At 48.8% G+C, this 25,876-nt stretch overlaps 1 protein-coding gene across 20 annotated transcripts in view; it reads right to left on the reverse strand.

Moving 5' to 3' along the window:
- NAP1L4 (nucleosome assembly protein 1 like 4) overlaps positions 1 to 25,876 on the reverse strand; it is a 1,123,813-nt gene that overhangs the window by 124,091 nt on the left and 973,846 nt on the right. For all 20 annotated transcript variants that reach the window (XM_078682909.1, XM_078682913.1, XM_078682901.1 and 17 more), the window contains one exon: positions 16,940 to 16,999. In XM_078682909.1, coding sequence (XP_078539035.1) covers positions 16,940 to 16,999 — 60 coding nt within the window. The remainder of the gene's footprint in view (positions 1 to 16,939; positions 17,000 to 25,876) is intronic.

The raw sequence follows: 25,876 nt of genomic DNA on the forward strand, positions 1-25,876 counted from the left end.
GCGAAGCTTCCCTGCAGCGACGCCTAAATGACGTAGTTGCCTATGGGACAGGAGCCTATTTTTGGAAGAGTGATGTGGCCAGCGAGGACTCGAGAGCTACATTACAAACCACTTGGTCATAAAAGTAAGTTGAGTATCAAGCGCAACACCTCACTTGAGTAAAACGGGACTATATGATCCAGAAAGCCTTGGAAGCGGCCACGCCCTCAAGGCGGAGTTTTGACTTCAAATGTTGTGTGGATGCCTCACAAGTCTGTTACCTCTGAAGAAATGCCACAGGCATGAAACGCGTCAGGTTGGACTTAATTGTGTGATGCAGCGTCTCCTCCTCGCTGTGCATTCTTCCATTAAAAAGAGTTGGCGAAGGTTATACCTGTTGAGTGGCCCCTTCATACACAGGCAACTCTTTGGATCTAATTATATTTATACATCTATAATTATTTACATACTAATTTATGATCAAGAATTAAAATTATAAGGAATGAAACTTATCTGAATTGAAATCAATTCAATTCATGAAGCTTTATTCAGAACATATAACATGACCATAAAAGCACAAAGAAAATCACACATTAGAACATGGAATACAGATATTCACATCAATAAAAAGGTATCATAAAAATACATACCAAATTCCTAAAAAGACATGCTTTTGCGTGCATTAATAGACTTCTTTCAAAAAGTAGCAGTATAAAAACAAATATCGACAGATTCCAGATTAAATATTGATCTCATTGCCTGATTAACTGAACGTACACCATATTTGACAAACATAGGTTTCAAATAGGCTATTCTAAAATTCCTGTACAGTTCACATAATAATAAAAAGTGCAAGGTGCTTTGTTTGGAAACGCCATCGCACAGACACGGCCCTGTTGGGTGTTTCTTAAGATGCGGTAGGGTCACTAAATGATCTGCAATCCCAAACCTCAGTCTAGTAGCACAAACTTGTGAGATGCCCTACTCACCAAGACTAAATAAAGTGGAAAGCCTTCAGCGATGGTGTATTTACTGTAGAACAAGACGGAGGACAGAGAACCATTGGCTGAAAGCCACTTCCTCGTCCTACTGGCCAGGAATTTGGCCTTCAGCTCAACTTTGGGAATCTGAGATGCGGCAGTTGGGTCAGTCAATACATTTATATTAAATATTTCATGAAAACAATCAACAACGTATTTAAGCCAAGGGAAATTTCGATATTTATCAAGTAGTAAGCAATCCTCTATAATCGATCTATTGAAAAACTTTTCATCCGGGAGCCAAATAGTGCGCCAAACCATAAGTGGTCTTAAGGATAATAGATCAGTTAAAACATGTATGTCAAGTTCTCGGTGGATCAGCTCAGTGGGGCCAGAGAGAGGTAAACACAAAAGCTTTTTTAAGAAAGTGTTCTCCTCTTTCTGCAATTTATAATCACAACTGTGACCCCAAACACCCGCCCCATACAGTGCTATAGAGACACATCTAGCTGGATAAATTCGGAGCATGTCCCTGGTCCGCCTGTCCCCTACTTTAGCCGCAAATCTAAAAACACCATGTGCGTTTTTAGCCATTTTGTTGCTGATATTATTAAATTCATTAGTCCATTTTCTTTAGAAAAAGTTATACAGAGATAACAAAATGTGTCTACCTGTTGCACCTTTTCACAGTCAATAAAAAAGGCATTAGTAAATTTGCTTCTAGCCCCGCAGGTCATTGTATACGTTTTCCCCTTATTGATGATAAGTTTTCTAGCCTTAATAAAGTTAGAAAAACTGTCAATCAGGCGCTGTAATCCACGTGGCGTTCTTGAAAGCAGTACAGCGTCATCAATGTACAATAACACTGGCACAGAAACACCTTTGATCTTGGGGGCATCGGTATTAACATTTTTTTAAATGGCGTCGATGAACAAGTTACTTACCTTCGGTAACGATATATCTGTAAGAAACAGTAGTTAGTATTAGATTCCTTACCTTAGAATAACCCCAGGCGTCAGTCTGGATCCGGAAACTTTTGCGTAGCAGTACCCCTGCGCGTCGGTAGGCGTCGTCTGCAGGCGTCCCCTGCGGCTCCGCGTCGTCGGCGTCGTGCGCCGTGATGACGTCGCTGGAGTATATAGACGCCGCCTCCGCGCGCTGACGTCAGTTCTTTGCACACAGCTTTTCCGCGCCAGAACACGCAGAGCCATGTGAGAACCAACACTGGTGCCATTTGAAACTAGGGCCCTGAAAGGGATGTCCTTAACCCTAGGTATCAGTTCGCAGAACGGGGAGGATGGGTGGGGCGGTAAGGAATCTAATACTAACTACTGTTTCTTACAGATATATCGTTACCGAAGGTAAGTAACTTGTTCATCTGAAAGAAACAGGTTAGTATTAGATTCCTTACCTTAGAATAGATACCCCAGCAATACCAACCCCGGTGGTGGGACTGTGAACCAATACAACCTACACCAGAAAGTCCTGGAGGACCGAACGGCCAAAGAAGCCATCCCTCCGGACTTGACTGTCCAGGCAGTAGTGCCTCGCAAAGGTGTGCAGCGAGGCCCACGTGGCCGCCTGGCAAATGTCCTGCAAAGGGACTCCCCGGCCCAGGGCAGTAGTAGCCGCCGTGGCCCGAGTGGAATGGGCCCTCAGCCCAACAGGAGGCTCCTTCCGAGCCAAAGAGTAGCATGCTTTGATGCACAGGACGACCCACCGAGAGATGGTCCGTTTCTGTACCGCCCTTCCCTTCTTCTCACCCACGTAGCCAACAAACAGTTGGTCATCCACCCGGAACTGGCGTGTGCGATCCATATAATATGAAAGCGCACGTTTTGGGTCCAGACGATGGAGCCGCTCTTCATCCTTTGAAGGATGCGGAGGCGGGAAGAAGGAGGGCAAGGTGATGGACTGCCCAATGTGAAAAGCAGAGACTACCTTGGGCAGGAAAGAAGGTCTAGTCCGAAGAACCACCTTATCAGGATGAACAGACAAGAAAGGAGGTTGAATAGAAAGAGCCTGGAGCTCACTCACTCTCCTGGCAGAGGTGATGGCTACCAGGAAGGCCGTCTTTAAAGTGAGAAGACGGAGAGGACAGGAATGAAGGGGCTCAAAGGGAGCGCACATCAGGAAAGTCAAAACCAGGTTCAAGTCCCACTGAGGCATCACGAACGGAGTTGGAGGATACATGTGCGTGATGCCCTTCAAGAATCTTAACACAATAGGGGACTTGAATAAAGATGGCTGATCAGGTAGCCTCAAGAAGGCGGAAAGGGCAGAAAGATAGCCCTTGATAGTGCCCAGAGCAGAGCCCTGCTGGGCAAGGGAAAGGAGGAAGAGGAGAACCTCAGACAGAGGGGCAGAAAGGGGATCCACAGCCTTTGCTGTGCACCATGCCACAAATCTGTTCCACCGGCAGGCGTATACCGACTTTGTGGAGGGACGCCTGGCTGCCAGAATGACATCACAGACTTCAGGAGGCAAGTCAAATGGCCTCAACTGTCGCCGCTCAATCTCCACGCATGGAGGTGGAGACTGGACAGGTTCGGGTGGAGGACCGTCCCCTGCTGCTGCGACAGAAGGTCCTCCTGAAGGGGCAGGCGGATCGAGGGACCGACTGTCATGCTGAGTAGCTCGGGATACCAGTACCTTCGAGCCCAGTCCGGAGCCACAAGGATAACTTGGGCCCGGTCGCGCCTGATCTTCTTCAGCACTCTGGGCAGAAGTGGTATAGGCGGAAAGGCGTACAACAGACCGCAACTCCACTCGCGCCGAAAGGCGTCGCCGAGCGAGTGCCGTCTTGGAAACTCCAACGCGCAGAACTGATGACATTGCGCGTTCTCTTCTGTGGCGAATAGATCTAACCAAGGCTCTCCCCATTGCTGAAAGAGGCCTCTCGCCACGTCCGAGTTCAGACGCCATTCGTGATCCACCGAGCACCGACGGCTGAGTTCGTCCGCCCTGGCGTTCAGAGAACCTGCCAGGTGTTGAACCGTCAGAGTCACGCCCTGACGTTCCAGCCATTGCCAGAGGCGCAGAGCCTCCTGGCAAAGGGTCCACGACCCCACACCGCCCTGTTTGTTGCAGTACCACATGGCGGTGGTGTTGTCCGTGAACACCTGCACTACACTCCCGTTGACAAAGGGGAGGAATGCCTTCAGTGCTAGGCGAATCGCCCGCAGCTCCAACATGTTGATATGGAGCCGGGACTCCGCCGGAGACCAGAGGCCTCTGAACTCCGCCTCTCCCAAGTGGCCACCCCAGCCTTGGAGGGACGCGTCCGTCACAACCACGTGCTCCGGTTGGGGAAGGGAGAGGGATCTGCCCCTGACCCAATCGTGGTCCGTAAGCCACCACTGCAACTGTCTCGCAGTGCCCTCCGAGATCAGGACATGGTCGGATAGGTTGCCCTGATGCTGGGCCCACTGAAACTTCAGGTCCCACTGCAGAGCCCGCATCCGCCATCTGGCGTGATGCACCAGAAGGATGCAGGAGGCCATCAGCCCCAGAAGCCGCAGCGTCAACCTGACCGAAACCCGGGATAACGGCTGAAAGATGGGAATCAGAGCCTGAATATCCCGGACCCGCCGTTCCGGAGGATAAACCCGAAACTGCGCCGAGTCGAGAACCGCTCCGATGAAAAGGAGCTTTTGAGAGGGACACAGGTGTGATTTCGGCACATTGATGGAAAACCCCAGCTCGTGCAGGAGGTCTGCCGTCATCTGAAGGTGGTGGACGACTGTTTGGGGCGAGCCCGCCTTCAACAACCAGTCGTCGAGGTAGGGGAAGACTGAAACCCCTAACCGGCGCAGATGAGCTGCGACCACCGCCATCACTTTCGTGAACACCCGTGGGGCGCTGGTAAGGCCGAATGGGAGCACGATAAACTGAAAGTGCTCGTGGCCTACCGTGAACCGCAGGTAACGCCGGTGGGCCGGCAGGACGGGGATGTGAAAATACGCATCCTGCAAGTCCAACGCTACCATCCAGTCTTGTGGGTCTAGAGCAGCCAAGACCTGAGCCAAAGTCAGCATCTTGAACTTCTCCTTCCGGAGGAAGCCGTTGACGTTCCGTAGATCCAAGATAGGACGCAGGCCTCCCTTGTCCTTCTTGGGTACCAGAAAGTAGTGGGAGTAGCAACCACACCCTACTTCTGGCCCAGGAACGCGCTCGATGGCCCCCTTGGCCAAGAGGGCCGTAACTTCCTCCTGCAGAAGTGTCAAGTGGTCCCCCGACACACGGTGGTTCTGCGGTGGCATGGCTGGAGGAGTGGACTCGAAGGGGAGGGCATAGCCCCTTCGGACAAGCTGCAGCACCCACCTGTCCGATGTTATCGCGCGCCAGCGGGAGTGGTGATGGCGAACCCTGCCACCCACTGGCGTCACGTGAGCCCGAAAGCTCGGACTAGGAAGGCTTGGATGCAGCAGCGGAGGGAGGCGTGGACTGACCACGCCGCTGGCCTCTACCGCCACCACGGCGGAAACCACGGCCGCCACCGCGCTGGGGAGCGCTCTGCGTCGCGTGGCTGGCAGCACGTGTGGGACCTCCCCTCCCTTGGCCACGAAAGGGCCGAAACGAACCCGTCTGCTGGCGCTGGGTCGAAAGACCCAAGGACTTGGCCGTGACCCTGGAGTCCTTGAAGCGCTCCAGCGCGTGGTCCGCTTTGTCACCAAACAGGCGACTGCCATCAAATGGCATGTCCATGAGTGAATTTTGGACGTCTGGCGAGAAGTTGGCAGATCTCAGCCAAGCATGGCGACGAATCGCCACCGTTGTTGACATCGCCCGTCCCAGCGAGTCGGTCGTGTCAAGACCACAACGGATCGAGTACCGCGCCGCATCCCGGCCTTCAACTAAGGCCCGGGTGAGCTTGTCCCGCACCTCCTGGGGGCATTGCGGCAGACACTCCTCGACCGTATCCCACAGGGAGTGGGTGTAGCGGCCCAAGAGGCACGCGGTATTACAAGACCGCAGTCCAGCGCTCAAAGAGGAAAAGACCTTTTTACCAAATTGGTCATACCGCTTTGATTCCCGATCGGGCGGAGCCGACGGAAATGCGGACTGCGAAGTGGAGGCCTGGATCACCAGACTCTCCGGGGAGGGATGGGTGGATAAAAAGGCAGGGTCGTCCGAGCATGGACGGTGACGCCTTGCAACATTCCGGTCAACCGGCGCACCAGAAGCGGGCCTGGACCAGGTGCCCAAAAGGACATCCGTCAGGGCCTCATTAAACGGCAGCAGAGGCTCCTGGGGGCATGACTGCGGTTTAAACACTTCGGTCAGAATGTTCGGTTTGACCTTCGCGACGGGGAGCTCAAGGTGCAAGGCCTTGGCAGCCCTCATCAGGACCACCGAATAGGCAGCACCTGCCTCAGACGCCACAGGGGACGGGGAGACAAACCCAGGGTTGGGCGACTCGTCCAGGCCACTGGCATCACCCAGATCACCTCCCAGTCCACATCATACTGGCAGGCACGGGATAGAGGGTCCTCAGACCCCTCCCAACCCTCTCCATACTCATCCTCATCATACCCATATTCTGGGTCGACGATATAGACATCGGGGTCAACGGGCCCCATCGGCGTCGGATCCGGCGTCGGCCGACGCCGGTCCGACTCCGCGTCCGGAGTCGGGGAGGAAATGGGGGTGGCGCCGCGCGGCGTCGGTGCCGGGGACCCGACGCCGGCCGGAGCCGACGGCGGAGTCGCTGCACCACGCGGGGGCGGTACCACGGGTTGGCCCACAGGAACCGACGCCGGAGAGGCCGGGAGACCAGCCGGCGACGAACCAGAGGGAACCAGCGACGCCGGGGCCGGAGCCACCGGCGGCGTCGGGGCAGGAGCACCCGAACCGCTCGGGCCCCCAGACGGGACCGACGGGCCCGCAGGCGCCGTAGGCCCTGCCGGAGGAGACCTCGCCCTCATAGCAATGAGGAAGGCCTCGATCTCACGCGACGCGCCTTCCCCAGGGACCGACGGGTATGGGGTAGACGGCGTCGGCGACCCACGCGGGGCCGCGGTCACCCGAGCCCCCGGCCGCATCACGCGGGCGTCGGGGGGAGTCGGGGGTGCGATGGCGACGCCCCGACTTCTTGTGGTGCTTACCTGACGAGCCGGAGGAATGGTGGCGACTCCCGGAGCGCCCATGGCGGCTCCGCGATCGTTCCCTCGACCGCTCCCTCGACCTCCGACCGGACCGGGACCGCTCTCGACGCGGGGCCGACACCCGGAGCTCGAGAAGCTTGCGGGACCGCTCCCGCCTAGCTTTTCCAGTCAAGGCCCGACAGTCGACGCAGGACTCCACGTCGTGGTCCGCGCCCAGACACCGGAGGCAGAGTCGATGGTGGTCGGTGACCGACATCATGCGGTCGCACTCGTCGCAACTCTTAAACCCAGGCATCCTACCGGCACCGTAGAAAGATTTAGTTTTACAAACACTTGGTCAAAAGACCGGAGTACTGCTCTTCGGATCTGCGCTAACTGGCGCGGAAAAAAGAAGAACTGACGTCAGCGCGCGGAGGCGGCGTCTATATACTCCAGCGACGTCATCACGGCGCACGACGCCGACGACGCGGAGCCGCAGGGGACGCCTGCAGACGACGCCTACCGACGCGCAGGGGTACTGCTACGCAAAAGTTTCCGGATCCAGACTGACGCCTGGGGTTATTCTAAGGTAAGGAATCTAATACTAACCTGTTTCTTTCAGATTTCATTAATAAACAATATAAAAAGAAGGGGGGCTAATACACATCCTTGTCTAATCCCTCGATTAACATTGGATTTAGGGGTGCATTCTCCTTTAGTTCCGTAGCGCACACAAGTTTGTAACTTCTCGTACAGCCTGGCTAGGAAAAAGATAATACCCTCCGGTGCTCCAAGCTGTAACAAGGTTGGCCATAATATAGTATGGTCAGCCATATCAAAATCGCTACTTAAGTCTGCAAAGCAGAGATATAATGATTCATGTTTGGCTTCCGTGTATTTGCCAATCAATAGATCAAGGTTAATACACTGATGAACTGTACCCCGACCCTTCCTGAATCCATACTGGCTATTGGCCAGGATGTCCTCCTGCTCGACGCATTCTTCTAATCTAGCCAGCATAACTCTACTCATGATCTTAATTGAGGAGTCTAAAAGAGAAATAGGGCGATAGTTCTTGGCATCGGCCCTGCTGCCCTTCTTATATATCGGAATAATAATGGATTCCTCCCAGGTTTTTGGTGCCTCATTACAGACTGCTGCATTAAATACAATAGCCAAAAGAGGGCTCCACATCTCTGGGGCTGCTTTGTAAACATCTATGGGGATCCCATCGGGTCCCTGGCTTTCCCCCCTTACTTGCACGTATGCCAAGCTCAACCTCGTCAACAGTGATTCCCAAGGGTATAATGGGCCACCTACTAGGGTTGGTATCAACACAGCTACCAGATCCAAAAATATTCGAGAAGTGTGAAACCCAGCCCTTGCTAGATACGTTAGAAGTTAGCTCCGGTATATATTATTCCTTCAAGAAAGGAGAATTTATCGTGGCAAAAAATAAGGTATTATTGGAAAACTCGGCCGCTTGGTTAAGAGAATCCCAAGCCTCCTCCTGTAACTCGTACTTTCTCCGTTTCAGAGCTATCTTATACTCTAGCCTTAATTTAGTTATATAGCCAGGATCCCTAGGCTTTAAAGCTACTGCATGTTTTAACTTAGTTAATAAGCTAGTACACGTATGGTCAAACCAGCCCGTTTCATTTCTACACTTAACTTTTTTAGTTCTGGTGAACCTGGCATCAATGGATTTATTAATACAGTTAAAAGCAAATAAAACCCGTTCAAAATCCATGTTATTATCAAGAATCAGGGTAATATCAATCAAATTGTCTTTAACGATAGAGCTTATAGTTTCATTAGCTTTCTCCTCGATCCATCTTAGTCTGACCCCATTCGGTCTGTGGGGCTCCACATTTGCGATTGTTGTTTCTATATCTACAGAGCTTCTACCCCAAAGGGTACAAACTAAAGTTATACAATTATGGTCACTTAAGGAAGTGACTTCGATCCTAGGGGGAGCACAATATGAGATAATACTAGAAGAGACAATCACATGATCAATGACTGAACTGCTCAGTTTGGTCTTAAAAGTGGGGATAGTCTGTCCCTTTTCATCTTTCGCAAAATCCAAAATTTCCAGATCATAACAACCCATAAATTTATGTAGAGTTTCTCCATAGCTGTTATGTCTAAAATGCAGGTCATCAGAACCATCGTTGTTGGTGACCCCACAAACCTTTTGGGTTGAAAGTTCACATAACGGGATATTAAAATCACCTACCCAAATAATATCAAAAGAAACACAACTTTCTACATTAAGATTATCAACTACATTTGCCAAGTCACTAACTACTGTCATCCTGGCATTATTAAAAACATTATTATAATAATTCACAAGTAGTATATTGCGCCCCTGATCCCCAGTGAGCCATAAAATCTGTGCATGTGTACCCACAGTCAAGTACCTTTTTACTATAAATTGCCGGTTAACAGAAACCAGGATCAATAGACCACCTTTTGCTCTCCCTGATAGAGATCCTTCCGCCAACAGATTAAATGAGACAAACCCCTCATAGTTTACATCTACCCTGCACCATGTTTCCTGGAAGCAAAGAATATCATGGTTATTAATAAAATTGTTCCAGCCTAGGACATTCCCCTTAGACTTCAGTCCGGCGATATTCCAGCTGACAATTGTAATACCCATAGTTCCAGTTTTCCTAACATGGTTCAATAAATCGGTTATTTGATGGCCATCTCCCACCTTCAAATTTTCAATTGGTATATCCACACAGGTATTAGTCACATACTGATCAGCCATCAAAGTTGGCACATACTGTATATGCTCTAACCTAGAATCAGTCACCTTTCTGCTTATGGACACCTGGTTATTTGTGGGTACATGCACCGAGGGCCCACAAACCTGGGTAAGTCAGTCATTTGACTCCAGGGAACTCACGGCTTGGTACCTGTTTTGGGTTGGGACTTCAAATTCGGAGAGCTGGATACGTGTCCGTGGTCTGTTTCTGTTAGTATCAAAAGGTGGTTTAATTAGGTGACTATAAAAGTAACCCAGTGGGCGCACACAAACATTATTCTCATTATGTAATAAGGAGGCTGCTCTTAACAAAACAGTAGCAACGTGTTGAGGGTGTTTAAAATTTACAATGACGCAGTCGCCCCTACAGGTCTTTCTAGAATTGCCTATCCAATTTACTCTCCTAGTTGATAATATCTGCTCAGAATAAGCAATCGGGAACCCACTTTGCATATGCAGCCATGAGACTGTTTTGTTTTTAAGGGAATCATGTGGTTCCTGCTGGTGCTGTACGGGGTGTTTATCAATAGGAGGCACATTAGTTAGAACAACCACGTACGGTGCACAGTCAGGTGGAAGGTTAATAAAACGACTTTTCTTTACTTACATTGAGCCCGTTTTGCTTTCTGGTACTAATACAACCTGTTTTTTCTGGTTTGATATGGGCGTGATATTGTTGATAACTGTTTCTGTTACATTCGATCCCCCATTAGGTGAGATTGGTACATCTCTCCTTGCTCTAAGGCCCTTCTCGGCAGAGTCATTCTTAACACCCTTAGAGTTTCCAGCCAGGTTAATATGTGAGTCCAAAAGACCTCGAGTCTTAATACCTCAGCAGACATTATATCAAGTTTGAGCACTAAAGGTTTGATAAGTTTTTCAATCTTAGCATCTATTATGCTCGCTAGGAGATCGAATTGCTCTTTATTAATTTTTACTGTACCATGCTTGTAGGGGGTGTTTCTGCTCTTTTCTTAATCCGATTACCCCCACGTTTAGTTTGTAATTTCCTACATGCCCTCACTGCCCTAGCGGCCCGGGGGCACTGCTCAGGAGCATCATTAGATGCATCCAATATGTCCTGGCTTGGGTCTAATTGGGCAGGCTCAGTAATAATTTCATCTACGAAATTACTGGGTTCACAACTAACATCCAAACCTGAAGTGGACAGTAGGGTTTGCATTAGAGGGGGTACAACCGGGGAACCCCCCTTACCTAAGGATGCTCTCCGGTTATTATTAATTTCACTAACCATTTTCACCAAATAATTATCCAGCGTCGCAGACACTGGTGGGATGTTTACAGCCTTCTGGTTAGACATTGTTAATACTGGCAACAAACAGTTAAAAGATTAAAATTGTAAAAGAAGAAAGACCATTATGAATTGCTAAATACTTAAACAGTGTGATCAACGCAATCACTGTTAGCTTTAAAAAGTAGTTGAGTACAAAATAATAATACTCAGTCACAATGAAGGGGGTCGAAACTCTGCATCAACCAAGGTCTGTGGCCCAGCCCTGCCTCGTTCTGCCTCCGACTGCCACAGACGGTCCTGCCCTTTTCCCGGGCTTCTCCCGGTGCCGCCCGCGCGCGTCCCGCGGGGCGTGAGACCCTCTGGTGATTTATAGCACCTCCGGGCGCAGGTGGTAGCATTGGAAGTGCGACGCGAGTCCCGGGGCACCTGGGAGGTGTAGTTCGTGACCGTTGCCCTCACGGCGCGAAAACAGAGCTGCCTGCTGTATCCGCCGTCCTCACAGCGGGGAATGAACAGTGTTCGCAAAAGCCGTTGCCCTCACGGCTGGATTCGCTCAGCAGGACCTCCAGTAAGTCCCCCCACGGAGCTCTCGACACTTTGGTGATTTATAGCGCCTCCGGGCGCAGGTGGTAGCGTCGGAAGTGCGACGTGAGTCCCGGGGCACCTGGGAGATGTAGTTCGTGGCCGTTACCGTTGCCCTCATGGCGCGAAAACAGAGCTGCCTGCTGTATCCGCCGTCCTCACAGCGGGGAATGAACAGTGTTCGCAAGAGCCGAACAGTGTTCGCAAGAGCCGTTGCCCTCACGGCTGGATTCGCTCAGCTGGACCTCCGGTAAGTCCCCCCCTGAATTGAAATCCAATTTTGAAGCATATATGTCAAATGAATATGTTTGCGTGCTCACACACCCACACATACACACACGCGCATATTTATATATTTCATAAAACCTATCTGCAAAGTTGCAATGTTAGGGTACTTCTGATGGAGTGGCTGCAAGGTAAAGACTTCTGGGCCCATTTATACATGCTGTGCCATATGCAAACAAGAACACGACAAACCATTACAATCCACAAGCTGCTTTTAATGCAGCTGCAAGCTCTTGCCTGCCCTGAGGGCAGCACATTAAGTGAAAGACGCAGCAGCTGCTTGAGGCTGCCGCTCAGTCTTTTACTGTGCAGGCGGCATCCAACAAGCCCCTTTGCAGGCAGCTGCAGTGAGTGACTGCGTTCACCTGCATGGGGACGCCAAGGGTGGTCAAAGGGAACCTTCTTTACTCTTCCGAGTGGCGCTCTCAGGGAGTGCATGGATTGCGCAGCACTTTTTTCAGGGGCACAGTCATTTTCCCCCAATGTGCTTTTTGCAGCTGCACCCACATCCATAACACAGCGTGAGTGCAGAAACAACATGTTGCCTTCGCAGTGTTCATTTGAATGAGGCCACACCACCATGCACATGAGAAAGCACTGTATGCGAGCTGGCGCGATATGTATAAAACGGAAAGGCCACACAAGTGTCTGCAATCCCTGTATGCAGCCCTTTCTGATAACCATACAATACCCAAACAAAATCATCTCTACAACGCATATTAGCAGCTTGTGACTCAACCAGATCTGCTACTAGATAGTACAGTTGGAACTCAATACTAATGTCATTTTTTTCTAGATCAAAAAGGGTGATGATGAAGTGAGAGTACGAACACATTCCAACACTGTCCACTAGTTGGGGGGGGGGGGGGGGGACGGCGGGGGCGTGATCTTGCCCGTGGCAAGATGGCAGCATGCTGAGCGAGCTCTGCCTGCCGAGCCATGTAATCCTCCATGAATGATCCACCATCAGAGGGAGTCATCTGGCCTCCAGCGATGGCACCCGGCATTGCACACCCCCACTGCAGCTCCTCGGGGCCTTGAGGCAACTGTGGCATTTCGGATCAAGGACCTAACCAGCCGCTCACACACCCACCAGCACTCGGACACCTGTGCCTACTCGGCTGACCGGCGGAGCCTCTCCTGTTGGTGTTTCCAGCAGCGCGTCCCTGGCGCGTCCCCGGGCCCAGCCTGGTGCAGTGCTCATCTGGAACTGCCTAGCGCCCGAGTCGGCGGCGCCCCCCCTCTGGTGATTCCGGCTTACTGCTGGCATGAGAGATGTCACTTGGGGGCAGAGAGGAGGCTTCTGCTGCTCCAGTGCCTGGCCTGGCATCTGGCAGCCTGAAAATCGAGCCCACGGCTGCAAGAGGCCTACCAATGGGGGGCCGCATGGACTGACTGACGCTGGGGAGCCCTAGGCCCTAGGACACCACAAGTAAGTCCGCTGCGCATACTGAAGGCCCCCACTACTGGCCGGCTGACCCACCTTCCCGCCTGCGTAGGCTGAGGCAGCTGCGACGTCCCGGTCCCACCGGCCTATCCCTCCTAGTTGGCGGCTGGGGATGCGCGCTGCAGGACCGAACAATCCTCCTGGCCCTCGCTGCGGCGACTGGGGTTTTTGAACTGGCCACCCCAACCCTGCATCTGACTGCTGCCCTGGCCTGCGCACACATCAGCTTGCGGGCGGAGATGGCACACTCCCGGGGCTCTCCCTCCTCCTTGGCTTATCCCACGCCGCATGCAGGACCACAGCGGACAACTGGACTTCTTGCTGGCCCAAATTTGCCCACATTGCTGCAGTCTCGCTGGGGACGGCAGCAAGAGCACTTATCACAGTGTAGCTTGCGGCACCATCACCACACACCTGCGGCCTTGTGGGCCTCGCGGACATTCATTACCCCCTGACAACTGGCTTTGGACGCCCTTGCGGACCTCCTGTGCCTTGCATTGATCTCTCTGGAAGCTGCTGCATCAAATCTCTTGCAGCCTCGCCCGGCCTGACCTGCCTTTAAGCTGTGGGCCGCCTCCATCATTGGAAAATACCTTGGACTATACATCTCTCCCACCGTCCTACAAGCCCACCATGGGGAAAACGGACACAAGACAAGCCAAGATCACTTTTACAGGGCAGGGGTCGGGCAGAAGCAGCGAGGTCCCCCTTGATGCCGGCAAGCAATCCACCCATACTGACCTCCCTGGCGAACAGGATGACAGCCTTCGAACCATCCTCCTAGAGGTGAAATCCAGTCTAAAGTCAATTGATGCAAAAATAGATCTCCTAACATCCCGTCTCGACCAGGTCGCACACAGGGTGGACTACCAAGATGGTTGCATTGTCCAGCTCGAATGAAGGGTCTCAGATGCACTTTGCAACGAGGCTGCTGGGAGGACCACCTCCCCCACAGACATCATCACTAGGATCTCTGCTTTTTACTCCCAACTGTATACTGCTAGGAGGGACGCACCTAGGGAGATCCTGGATCAATATTTTGATTCAATTGAGCTGCTATGGCTCGGCAGTGGTCACCGGGAATACCTGGAGGAACCATTCACCCTTGAAGAAATCTACAAACTCCATGCAGTACTCCCAGGGGATAAAGCTCCTGCCTCATATGGGCTCACCCCCACATTTTACAAAGAATATGCACCTCTTCTCGTCCCGCATCTGCCTGAAATGTATAATGAATCTCTTGACTTGGGTAGATTTCCCCCATCTCTCTGCGAGACCATGATTACCCTCCTTCTAAAGCCGGACAAATCCCCGTAGAGGTGCGATTCCTTTAGCCTCTTAATGCTAATCGATACCGACAATAATATTTATGCTAAATTGTTGGCTATTCGTCTCCTCCACTTATGGCACTAATAGCTGGTCCTGATCAGTTGGGTTTATCCTGGGCCACGCCACCTAGCACAATCTATGCACCATCTTCTCTCTTATTCCCAGATCCATATTTCTCTGCCTGCAGTGGCCACCCTCCTGGATACCACTAAGGCTTTTGATACACTTGAGTGACCGTTCCCTTTTTTATCTTCTTCCTCATTTGGGGTTTAGCCTGAACTTCGTGCAAAAGATTCAACTTCTCTACACACTTCTAACGGCACGCATCAAGGTTAATGGGCAGGTCACCAACCCTATAACTATCAAGAGGGGTACTAGGCAGGGATGACCCATGTTATTCACCATTGCTATGGAGCCTCTGGCTGTGTAGTTACATCCGCATCATATCCAGTTGGGCATCAGATTCTCATCCCGTGCCCTGGTTACCTCTATCTACGCTGACACCATCGTGATATATATCCACGAACCACAGGAGAATCTATCTCCCATGGCCAGTGAGGTTATCTGCTTTGGCTGCTTATCTGGGGTTCGGGTTAATTGGAACAAATACATTCTGTTCCCCCCTCACAGATGCCACTCAGCCGTTCTCAACAGACTATCCATTTATCTGGGCAAATGGTCCCAACTGATACCTGGGCATCTGGCTGAGCAGAGATATGGACGAGTTGTGGAGGTCTAACTTTGGCAAAGCAATGTACTGACTTGAAGCCAAGCTAAACACGAGGTAAAACCTCCCTCTTTCATTTGCCGGGCGTATTGCCATTGCAAAAATGAACATGCTCCCAAAATTCCTATATTTATTTTTAACGTTAAAGACATTTCAGATGGTAATCGCAAACTAACTGCAATGCTACTGGTGCTCACCAAGCGCCGGGTGGCGATTAACTGGGGCCGTATCCCGGCCCCACAGGCCAGGCACTGGATAGCCGAAGCAGCCCACTGCCACACACTCCTGGGCGAATTCTGGAGTCTGATGCCTTTGGCAAACAGACCTCCAGATATATGAGGCCCTCTTATATCCTACCTTCACCGACTGGCCAACCCGGACGGCCCCACTGAAAGTTCCCCCATCACTGACGCCCAGACTACCGAAGATGGTCCAGACAAGACTGACCCTTGATGCCCAACTGAGTACTTACATTCCACACTGATGTAACAGCCACATCTCCCTTTTGATATGTTGTGCCGTGGTACATCCTGTTCAATATGTCTCTAACAGTGTCAACTATATTCGTGATTGTAACAGATGTTATGCTACCTGATGGAATGGAAACTATCATGCCTTAATGTTCGAAAAAGGTTTTTGAAACAACCAAAAAACACCTGTTCACTAGTTTAAGGATTATGGAACTAAACATATTTGAATCAAAATCAAACTAAAGTAATATTTTGAAATGATACATTTTTACGCATTATAATCTAAAAATGTAAATATAAGTGTAAGGTGATATAAAACGGTATTGTTAGACTTGGCATCTTTGGCATGGTTTCCCCTGACTTTTTTGCCTCTACCGCCTTTATTTTTGATGCTGTGCTGGATGGATTTCGTTATTGCTGACTTAGATGCTTTGGGCACTTTGCCACTGCTGATCAGTGTCAAAGTGCAAGTGCTACCTGTGTAAGACCAGATTGGACGCATCAATTATCCTGCATGCAGTAGAACTGTTGCATCGCCTCACGAACTGACGCATCTCTTTGTTTCTTGACACTTCCCATCTTTGCAGCTGTTTGGCCTTGTGAATTTTGACACATCTACAGGTTTTTTTGTGAGAAAACAAGCGTCTATAGTTTTCTATGGACCAAGTTGTTTGAAATCTTTTTGAAGTAATATTCTTATTACATGTATGTTGGATTTTTGTTGTTTTGGTCTTAAGTTCAGATAAAGATACTTTATTTTGTCTAAACTGGTGTGATGTCCATTTGAGGCGTTATCACTGTAATACGGTGTGTTTTGAGTACAAATACTTTACACCTTGCCTTTGGGATAAGGCTGTCTGCTCATGCCAAGCTACCCAGTGGGTGAGCAGGTGATATCAAAAGTGTGTATCCCCCTTACCCTGACTGGAAGCAAAGGTCCCTATTTGGACAAAGGTTCCTACCTCTGCCAACTAGAGACCCCCATTTCTAACGGGTATAGTCTTGTTAATATACGTAACTAACCTTAAGGTCACAGTTGGCATCGTCGTCTTCTTCTGCTTCCTCACCTTCGCCTTCTACTTCCTACAAATCAAGATAAAGCAGTATATGACTGGTTCATAAGAAATATACAATTTTAAAGACAGGAAAATCTATATGCTATTATTTTCCAGAAATACAGAGAACCTGGAAAGGACATAAAATCGAAGTTATAAGTTCTAAAAATCAATGTGCATTTAGGAGGTGAGGTGGAACTCCTAGCTCTCTTATGATTACCAAATACTAGTTTGACTGCCACTGTTAAAATATCATATTTGCAATATGATTAAAGAACAAGTTACTTACCTTCGGTAACGATATATCTGTAAGAGACATAGATTAGTTATAGATTCCTTAGCTTGTGAATTACCCCCAAGCATCAGTCTGGATCCGGAGAAAATTTTCGTCAGCAGTACCCATGCGCGTCTGTCAGCTCCGCGTTCGTCGTTGGACGTTGTGGTCACCGGGATGACGTTGAGGCAGCTACTTAGACGCTGCCCTTGCGCATGAACGTCATTTCTGTACACGACTTTCCATGACAGAAGCACAGAGCCATGCAAGACAATGACCACTGGTGCACAAAAACTAGGGTACTAAAAGGAACTCCTTAACCCTAGAAGTCAGTTCGCAGAACGGGAAGGATGGGTGGAGCAGTAAGGAATCTATAACTAATCTAGGTCTCTTACAGATGAACAAGTTACTTACCTTCAGTAACGCTTTTTCTATTGGATACAGTATCTGCCTGTGGATTCCTCACCTTATGAACATCACCTGCGCCAGCATTCCGCAGAATTTTTTCCCTAGCTCTCCACGCCGACGTGGTAGTCCTAAATGCCATGGCTCCGCTCGCGACTCTGCATGACGTCACCGGAGCCATAAGAGAGCCTCGTCGGCGTGATGACGTTAGTTCCACCCGTTTTTTTCGTGCCTCTGAGGCGAACAGGTGGACCGACAACAGATTCAAAGTATACACAGTACACAATATTCAAACACATACACAGTGTAAAATCAAAAGGAAAGTGCAAGAATAAAAGCATTTCCTACAAATGTACTAGATAGATAGAAGATACAATGTAAAACAACATGTCAAACAAAGTAACCTTTAGGGTATGCAAGGGCAGACAACGGGGAGTAGGGTGGGATAGTGAGGAATCCACAGGCAGATACTGTATCCACCAGAAAAAGCGTTACCGAAGGTAAGTAACTTGTTCTTCTGATGGATACATCTGCCTGTGGATTCCTCACCTTATGAATAGATTCCCACAGCAGTCCCACTCCTGGAGGAGGGTGTCACCCCTTCTATACCAAAAAGTTCTGCATGACAGAGCGAGCAAAGTGTCCCTCCCTCCTCATTTCGGAGTCCAAGCAATAATACTTTGCGAAAGTGTGGAGGGAGGCTCAAGTCGCTGCCTTATAAATGTCCACTACATGAACAACCCTGGAAAAAGCAGAGGTGGATGACTTGGCTCTAGTAGAATGGGCTCTAATACCCTCAGGCGGTTCCTTACCAGCATGGGCGTAGCAGATCCTGATGCACAAGATAATCCATCTGGATAGAGTGCACTTGTGCACAGCTTTGCCCTTCATGCGTCCAACGTAGCCCACATAGAGCTGATCGTCCAATCGCAAGTCCTAAGTCCTGTCCAAATAAAAGCTCATAGCTCTTTTATAATTCAGGCAGTAAAGTCTCTCCTCCTCCTTGGAAAGGTGAGAGGGAGGATAGAACACAGGAAGAGTAATTGATTGCCCTAGATGGAAGGGAGTAACCACCTTAGGCAGAAAAACAGCCCTGGTCCTGAGGACCATCCTTTAAGCATGTATGGTCAAAAAACAGGGGGGTTTGAACTAAGATCCTGAAGCTCACTCACCCTCCTTGCCGAGGTAATATCCACAAGAAAGACCATTTTAAAAGACAGGAGTCTCACAGGACAACTATGTAAAGGCTCAAACAGGGAACCCCTCAAGAAAGTTAAAACAAGATTTAAATCCCATAGAGGCATAACAAAATTAACAGGCGGAAACCAATTGGTAAGGCCCTCAATAAATCATAAAACAATGGGAGACTTAAATAAAGACAGCTGATCCGGCAAACACAGAAACGCCGATAAATATCACTTAACAGTGGCCACAGCACAACCCTGCTGAGCCAGCAAAAGTGCAAACTGAAGAACATCTGACAAGTGGGCCTTTAAAGGATCAATGGATCTCTCTCCACACCATTTAACAAACCTAGACCATCTATAAGAGTACATTGACTTAGTGGAGTGTCGCCTGGATGATAAGATAACATCAACCCCATCCGGCGGGAGAGAGAAGGAACTCCGGTTGCCCCATCAATCTCCAGGCATGAAGGTGCAGGCTCTGGAGGTGGGGGTGTAAAACCTGCCTCTGACCTGAGAGGGAGACGGAGGGGAGGGTGCGATGAGAGGTGAATTAGATCTGTGAACCACACCCTTCTTGGTCAATCCAGGGCGATCAATATAACTCGGGCCCAGTCTTGACGAATCTTTTTCAGAACCCGAGGAATCAATGGCATGGGAGGAAACGCGCAAAGGAGTTGCGAGCTCCAATCCAACTGAAACGCGTGCCTCCTGCATCGACTACTGGAGACTACAGAACAACGGGCAGTGCGCGTTCTTGTGAGTGGCAAACAGGTCCAACTGAGGAGACCCCCAGATATGGAAGATGAGATGGACCACATCCGGATGAAGCCACCACTCTTGATCGGCCGAGTAATGCCAACTGAGACTGTCCGCACGAACATTCAGCACGCCGGCTAGATTTGCAAAAACACAAATCGGATGGTCCTGAGCCCAGGACCAGAGCCGCAGAGCTTCTCGACAGAGACGATACGACCCTACACCTCCCTGTTTGTTGATGTACCACATCGCGGTAGTGTTGTCCATCAGGACCTGAACCGACTAACCGCGAAGGGAAGGAAGGAAAGCCTTCAGTGCCAAACAAATCGCCCTCAATTCGAGAAGGTTGATGTGAAACAACCTTTCCTCTGGAGACCAAGGACCTTTGACCTCCAGATCCCCCAGATGAGCACCCCACCCCAGAGTAGAGGCATCACTGTGGCCACCGGCAGAGGAGATTGAAAGCCTTGAGACAGGTTGCCCTGCACACTCCACCAAGTCAGATCCGCTGCAGCGTCTCTGGAGATCCTGACTGACTCCCTGAGGTCTCCGTTATGTTGATACCACTGCCTGCGGAGGCACCACTGGAGTGCACTCATGTGCCAGTGTGCATGACTAACCATTAGTATGCAGGAAGCGACCAGACCGAGCAGGTGAAGGACCTTCAGGACCGGAACAACTGCTCCATTGTAAAACAAAGGAATCATCTCCTGAATGTCGAGAATTCTTTGAGGAGGTGGACAAGCTCGACATACAGTAGCACCTCCCCTATGAACAGAGTGCGCTGAGAGGGCACCAGGTGAGATTTGGGCACATTTATTGAAAAGCCCAAGTTGAAATACAGCTGAGTTGTTACTCGCAGATGATGACGCACCATCTCTGGCAACTCCGGATTGAGCAGCCAATTGTCCAGATAAGGGAAAACTGGAAACCCTGACCTCGTAAGATGAGCTGCCACCACTGCCATCACCTTTGTGAAGACTCGATGTGCAGTAGTAAGACCAAACAGCAGGACCGCAAACTGGTAGTGCTGCGACCCTACCGTAAAACAGATACGACTTTAGGATGGGGATGTGAAAATACGCCTGTAAATCGATCAACACCATCGAGTCCTCTTGTTGCAGCGCCAGAAGAACCTGCACATGGGTCAGCATCATGAATTTCTCCTGCTCGGTGTAAAAATTCAAGACCCTGAGGTCCAGAATCGGACGTAACCAGCCATCCTTTTTGGGGATCAGGAAATACCGGGAGTAGTATCCCTGACCCCTTTCCTGCACTGGAACGACCTCTATCGCACCTTTTTGTAGTAAGGCAAGGACCTCCTTCTGTAGAAGAAGCAAATGGTCTCATGAACAAAATCCTTGGCAAGGAGGGTAAGGAGGAGGAAATTTCCAAAAGGGAAGGGCTTACCCATTCTCTACATAGTTTAAAACCCAAAGGTCTGACGTGACCAATTTCCAACCCTGTAGAAAGTGAGATAACAGACCCCCTACAGGACCCACATGATCCAGGGTGGGGGATCTGGGCTGCTTTGCTGCTTTACCAGGGGGAGCAGGGGAGATAGAAAAGGAAGCGAAGAGATTGTGGGCAGAACTACGTTGGCGACCTCAGACTTTCCCTCTATATGACTTATAGAGCGGATTTTGCTGCTGCTGCTGAGGTTGTCGCAAGCCACGAAAGGAAGACTTTCCAAATCCACAATACTTTTTATATCCAAACCCCCTTGACTGCAATCAAGGATTTCGCCATGGCTCTGCTATCTTTAAACCTTTGAAGTGCAGAATCAGCCTTCTCCCCGAAAAGCTTTGAACCATCAAAGGGCAAACCAAGAAGGGTATCCTGAACATCCGGGGAAAATCCAGAGGCCCTAAGCCAAGCTTGTCTCATGGTAACTATGGAGCAACCCATAACTCTAGCCACCGAATCAGCTATATCCAGGCCACATTGAATAACCTGTCTAGCTGCAGCCTGAGCATCTAACAGAACCTCCATAAAATGTATTTCCCTGCTCCTCGTCAGGCAACTTAGGTGCCAATTGCTTCTCCAAATCCATCAAAGCATGTATCCAACGCCCCAACAAACAGGTAGCATTTGTAGATTTTAGAGCAATGCTAGATGAAGAAAATACCTTTTTAGCTGACTGCTTCAGCTTCTTAGAGCCCCTGTTGGCCAGAGCCCGAGGAAAAATGCCTGTAGATTGTTTAGAGCAGGACGCCTGTACCACCAAACTTTCTTGAGACGGATGAGAAGAAAGAAAAAGTGGATCTCCTGGAGCAGTTCTATATCTTCTTGCCACAGATTTAGACACAGCAGGAGAAGAGAGTGGTTTACGCCACACCGAGGATAGGCTCCGTTAAGGCTTCATTAAAGGGCAACAAGGGCTCAACTATTTAAGAAGGCAAATGTAAAACTTCAGTGAGCAAATTTGGCCTATACTCAGCAGTAGGTAATTGTAAGTCCAAAAGCTCTGCAGCCTTTTCGTATGACAGTATGATAAGGAGCTAACTCTTGAAGTGGAAAAGCCCTTGTGGAAGAAAGCTCGCATTCAGGGAAGGTGTCCAGTCCACTTGCCTCCTGAATTCCTTCAAAATCATCCATGGATTCATCTATCTCACCCTCTCCAATCTCCTCTCTCTGATACTGTGCCTCTCTCCTTGAACGAAACCTTGGTTGCTGCATCGGCGGAGCCGACAGTTCCGGAGCCGGCGTCTAAGGAGGATCTGAAGGTGGAATCAGCGCCATACGAGGCCGAGAGGAAGGCACACCAGACGGTGCTGGGGACTCCATAAACTGCGTCGAAATCCTCGGAGTGGAAACTGCCATGACGGTGCCGTATGCATGAAAGGCACAAAGGGTGCCTGGGCATAGTGCTGAGGCACGCCCAAATTGAAGGCCAGTGGACCCACGGGACCCGAAGGTGTTACGGAGGGAAATGCTGCCTTAGCAAATACTCCATACATTGCATTTAAAAAATGCATTGGATCCGAACCTGGAGTTGGAAATTGTGGATATGGATTGGCGGAGCCACAGGTTCAATCTCGTGCACAGGAGAAGGTGGAGAAGGATCATCCTCAACTGGCAAGCCCTCTGAATCCGGCAAACCCGTAGGCGCAGGAGACTGCACTGGAGTGCCTTTTGGAGAAGGATGTCTCTCCGGAATCACTCGAGGAGATGGTGAAGACAAAGAATACACAAGGTCTTTCTGATGACATCGAGGGGCCAGCGAAGGTGACCTTGAAGCCTTACTCTTCGACCGTCGACGACGAGACCCATGTCTCCTCTTTTTGAATTTCCTTGACTTTGATGTATGCGAAGTCAATGACTTCGCTCTTTTACACCCTCTTCCTTCCTTCTTTGCCTTAGCCATAAACAGCTTGGCCTCTCATTCTTTAAGAGCCTTTGGGTTCATCTTTCTTCAACAGTCCTTCACGTCGTGATCCAACGACAAACACCATAAGCAATCTTCATGAGGGTCAGTCATGGACATGTGACCCCCCACACTCCCTACAGGGTTTAAACCCGGACTTCCTCGAAGACGATTAACAGAAAACAACAAAGCCCCTGCACTATACAATATCGGTTATTATTTTTTAGTTTTTAGAGATAAAAGTGTCAGTTCAAGCGGTAGAAGTCATTAAAGCACATCCAAATATCAGTTTACACTTTAAGAATAAATGAACAGGATTGACATATAATAGTATAGAAAAGGTCTGTTCTTGGTGTGGTATTTCTGTTTATTGTTCCTGTACATGGGCCAACACGTGTTTCATCGCAGGGAACAGACTGCGAATCTTCAGGGCTGAATAGAAACATAGAGAGTACATTTGCGATCATGTTTATTTCACGAAGAGGCAGAGGCAGAGGCAGCAGGGGTGGCCAACGAAGATTATCGCAAAAAACTAAGATCAGGAGCAACAAAGAAATAATAAATGAGAACAAAGAGGTTCAAGTAATAAACCTTTCCTCTTTTCCACTAACTCCTGATATGACCAATCTCCTCTCTAAAGGCCTTAACTTTAATCCATACTCTACAGGGGACATCTGTCAAATCAAAATAGATCTCTTTAAATTTATCCGCAGTCTGAAACTCAGAAAACACTTTGCAGGAAAAACACCTAGTAATAAAAATGTGAAGAATATTCCTGATGTTTTGGTCAATGATGTACTGACAATAAAAGATATACAAGCAATTCATTTACTGTTGTCTATCACTGAACGGGAAGATAGCCCTATGGAAATGGGGCAACTTCTGGACGAACTCAATATAGATACGGATCTTTGTGTTGTAAGTGGTCTAAAGAGTAAATCTACATGGACTCCAACATTACCAGGTGGTAATAGTATTGATAATTTTCACAGACGGGTTCTTGAGGACCTCAACAAAATCAACACCAAAAAACTAAATGAAACTTTTACATTCAAAGACAATCTGACCAAAGGAGAGCGTTATGCCCTTACTACACTTACCCAGATTCCCACCATCATTATTCGCGAGGCAGACAAGGGAGGTAATATTGTGGTTATGAACACAGATGATTACAACAACGAAATACTTAATCAATTAGCAGACCAATCTTGCTATGAACCAATTGCAAACAACCCAATGGGTACATTGACAATCACCATTAATGACCATCTACGCAAATGGAAAGAAGATGGTCTTCTGAACGATGACGAGTACTTGTATCTTAAAGTACTCAAACCAACATACCCATGGCTTTACACCCTTCCAAAAATTCATAAAGATCTCCCCTTTCCACCAGGCAGGCCTATTGTCTCTGGAATCGGGGGACCAACTGAAAGACTGGCAGAATATGTGGATGTGTTCCTAAACCCACTGGTCAAAAATCTGCCTTCACATATACAAGATTCTAAGCATATACTCAGCTTGTTGGGCGACTTAGAATGGCAACCGAACACTACCCTAGTCACTATGGATGTTGTCGCACTGTATATCAGCATCAATCCGATGTTAGGTATTAAAGCAATAACCCGTGTTCTGTCAAATCGACCAGCATCTCTCTGGGCACACACACAAATGCTAATTTCCATGATGAACTTAATTCTATCCAACAACTTCTTCATCTTCCACAAACAATGGTATCAACAAAAACGAGGAGTAGCCATGGGATCTAAATTTTCCCCATCTTTCGCCAACCTTTTTATGGGCGCTTTCGAAGCTGACCATATTTGGGGTACTCAAGGTAGTACATATACTGACTCCATTCTTTTCTGGGGTCGGTATAGAGATGACTGCATTTTACTTTGGACTGGCACAGAGGAATTACTACAAAGTTTCTTTGACCATCTCAATCATAACAATTGGGAACTAAGCTTCACCATGAAGTCGAGCAAATCACACATAGAATTTCTAGACCTGGAATTCTATGTCAAGAACAATAAGTTACAAAGTAAACTTTACAGGAAACCTACCTCCTGTAATGCCATTCTACGAGCAGATAGCTTTCATCCCTTCCACCAGATCAGATCAATACCCTTTGGAGAATTCCTCCGTGCTAGACGTAACTGTAGTGATGACAAGAATCTTAATACGACTATACAAGACATGGAAATGAGATTTGAAAAACGTGGTTATCCAAAAACCATCCTATCTCAAGCAAAAAAGAAACTTTACAAAATTAAGAGAACTGACACGTTGAAACCCAAAGATCTTAATAAGGCGAAAGACTCAACAGTGAGAATGATCACTGAATACAACGCACTACATCAATCAATTAGAAACAGCATGACCAAACACTGGGGTCTGCTAAGAGATGACTCAACACTGAAAGATATAATACCCACAACTCCTCAAATTACTTTCCGCAAAGGGAGAACATTGAGGAACAGACTCAGCCCTACAGTCCCACGTATCGACATGACTCCTAACTGGCTAACTCAACGCAGCAACGGGTTTTTCAAATGTGGTTTTTGCACCATGTGCAAATGGGCTAAACATAAAACCAAGCACTTCAAGGGACCAAATGAAGAACTATATGACATTAGAGTTAACATCAACTGCACCACGAAATATGTGGTATACATAATAGAATGCCGATGCGGCAAGAAATACGTCGGAAGCACAATAAGAACATTGAAAGACAGAATATCAGAACACATGAGGGCCATACAAAAACAAGATCATAAATATCCAGTGGCTCTACATGTAGCTAAATGTCAGACTAACACAGAAGATTTTTCAGTATCTTTTTTTGGAATCGAAACTGTGCCTGTACATGCGAGAGGTGGCAACCGAGAGCTGGCACTGAGACGCAAAGAAGCT

This window comes from Lissotriton helveticus, chromosome 3_1, assembly GCF_964261635.1.
Source record: "Lissotriton helveticus chromosome 3_1, aLisHel1.1, whole genome shotgun sequence".
NCBI classification, from domain to species: domain Eukaryota; kingdom Metazoa; phylum Chordata; class Amphibia; order Caudata; family Salamandridae; genus Lissotriton; species Lissotriton helveticus.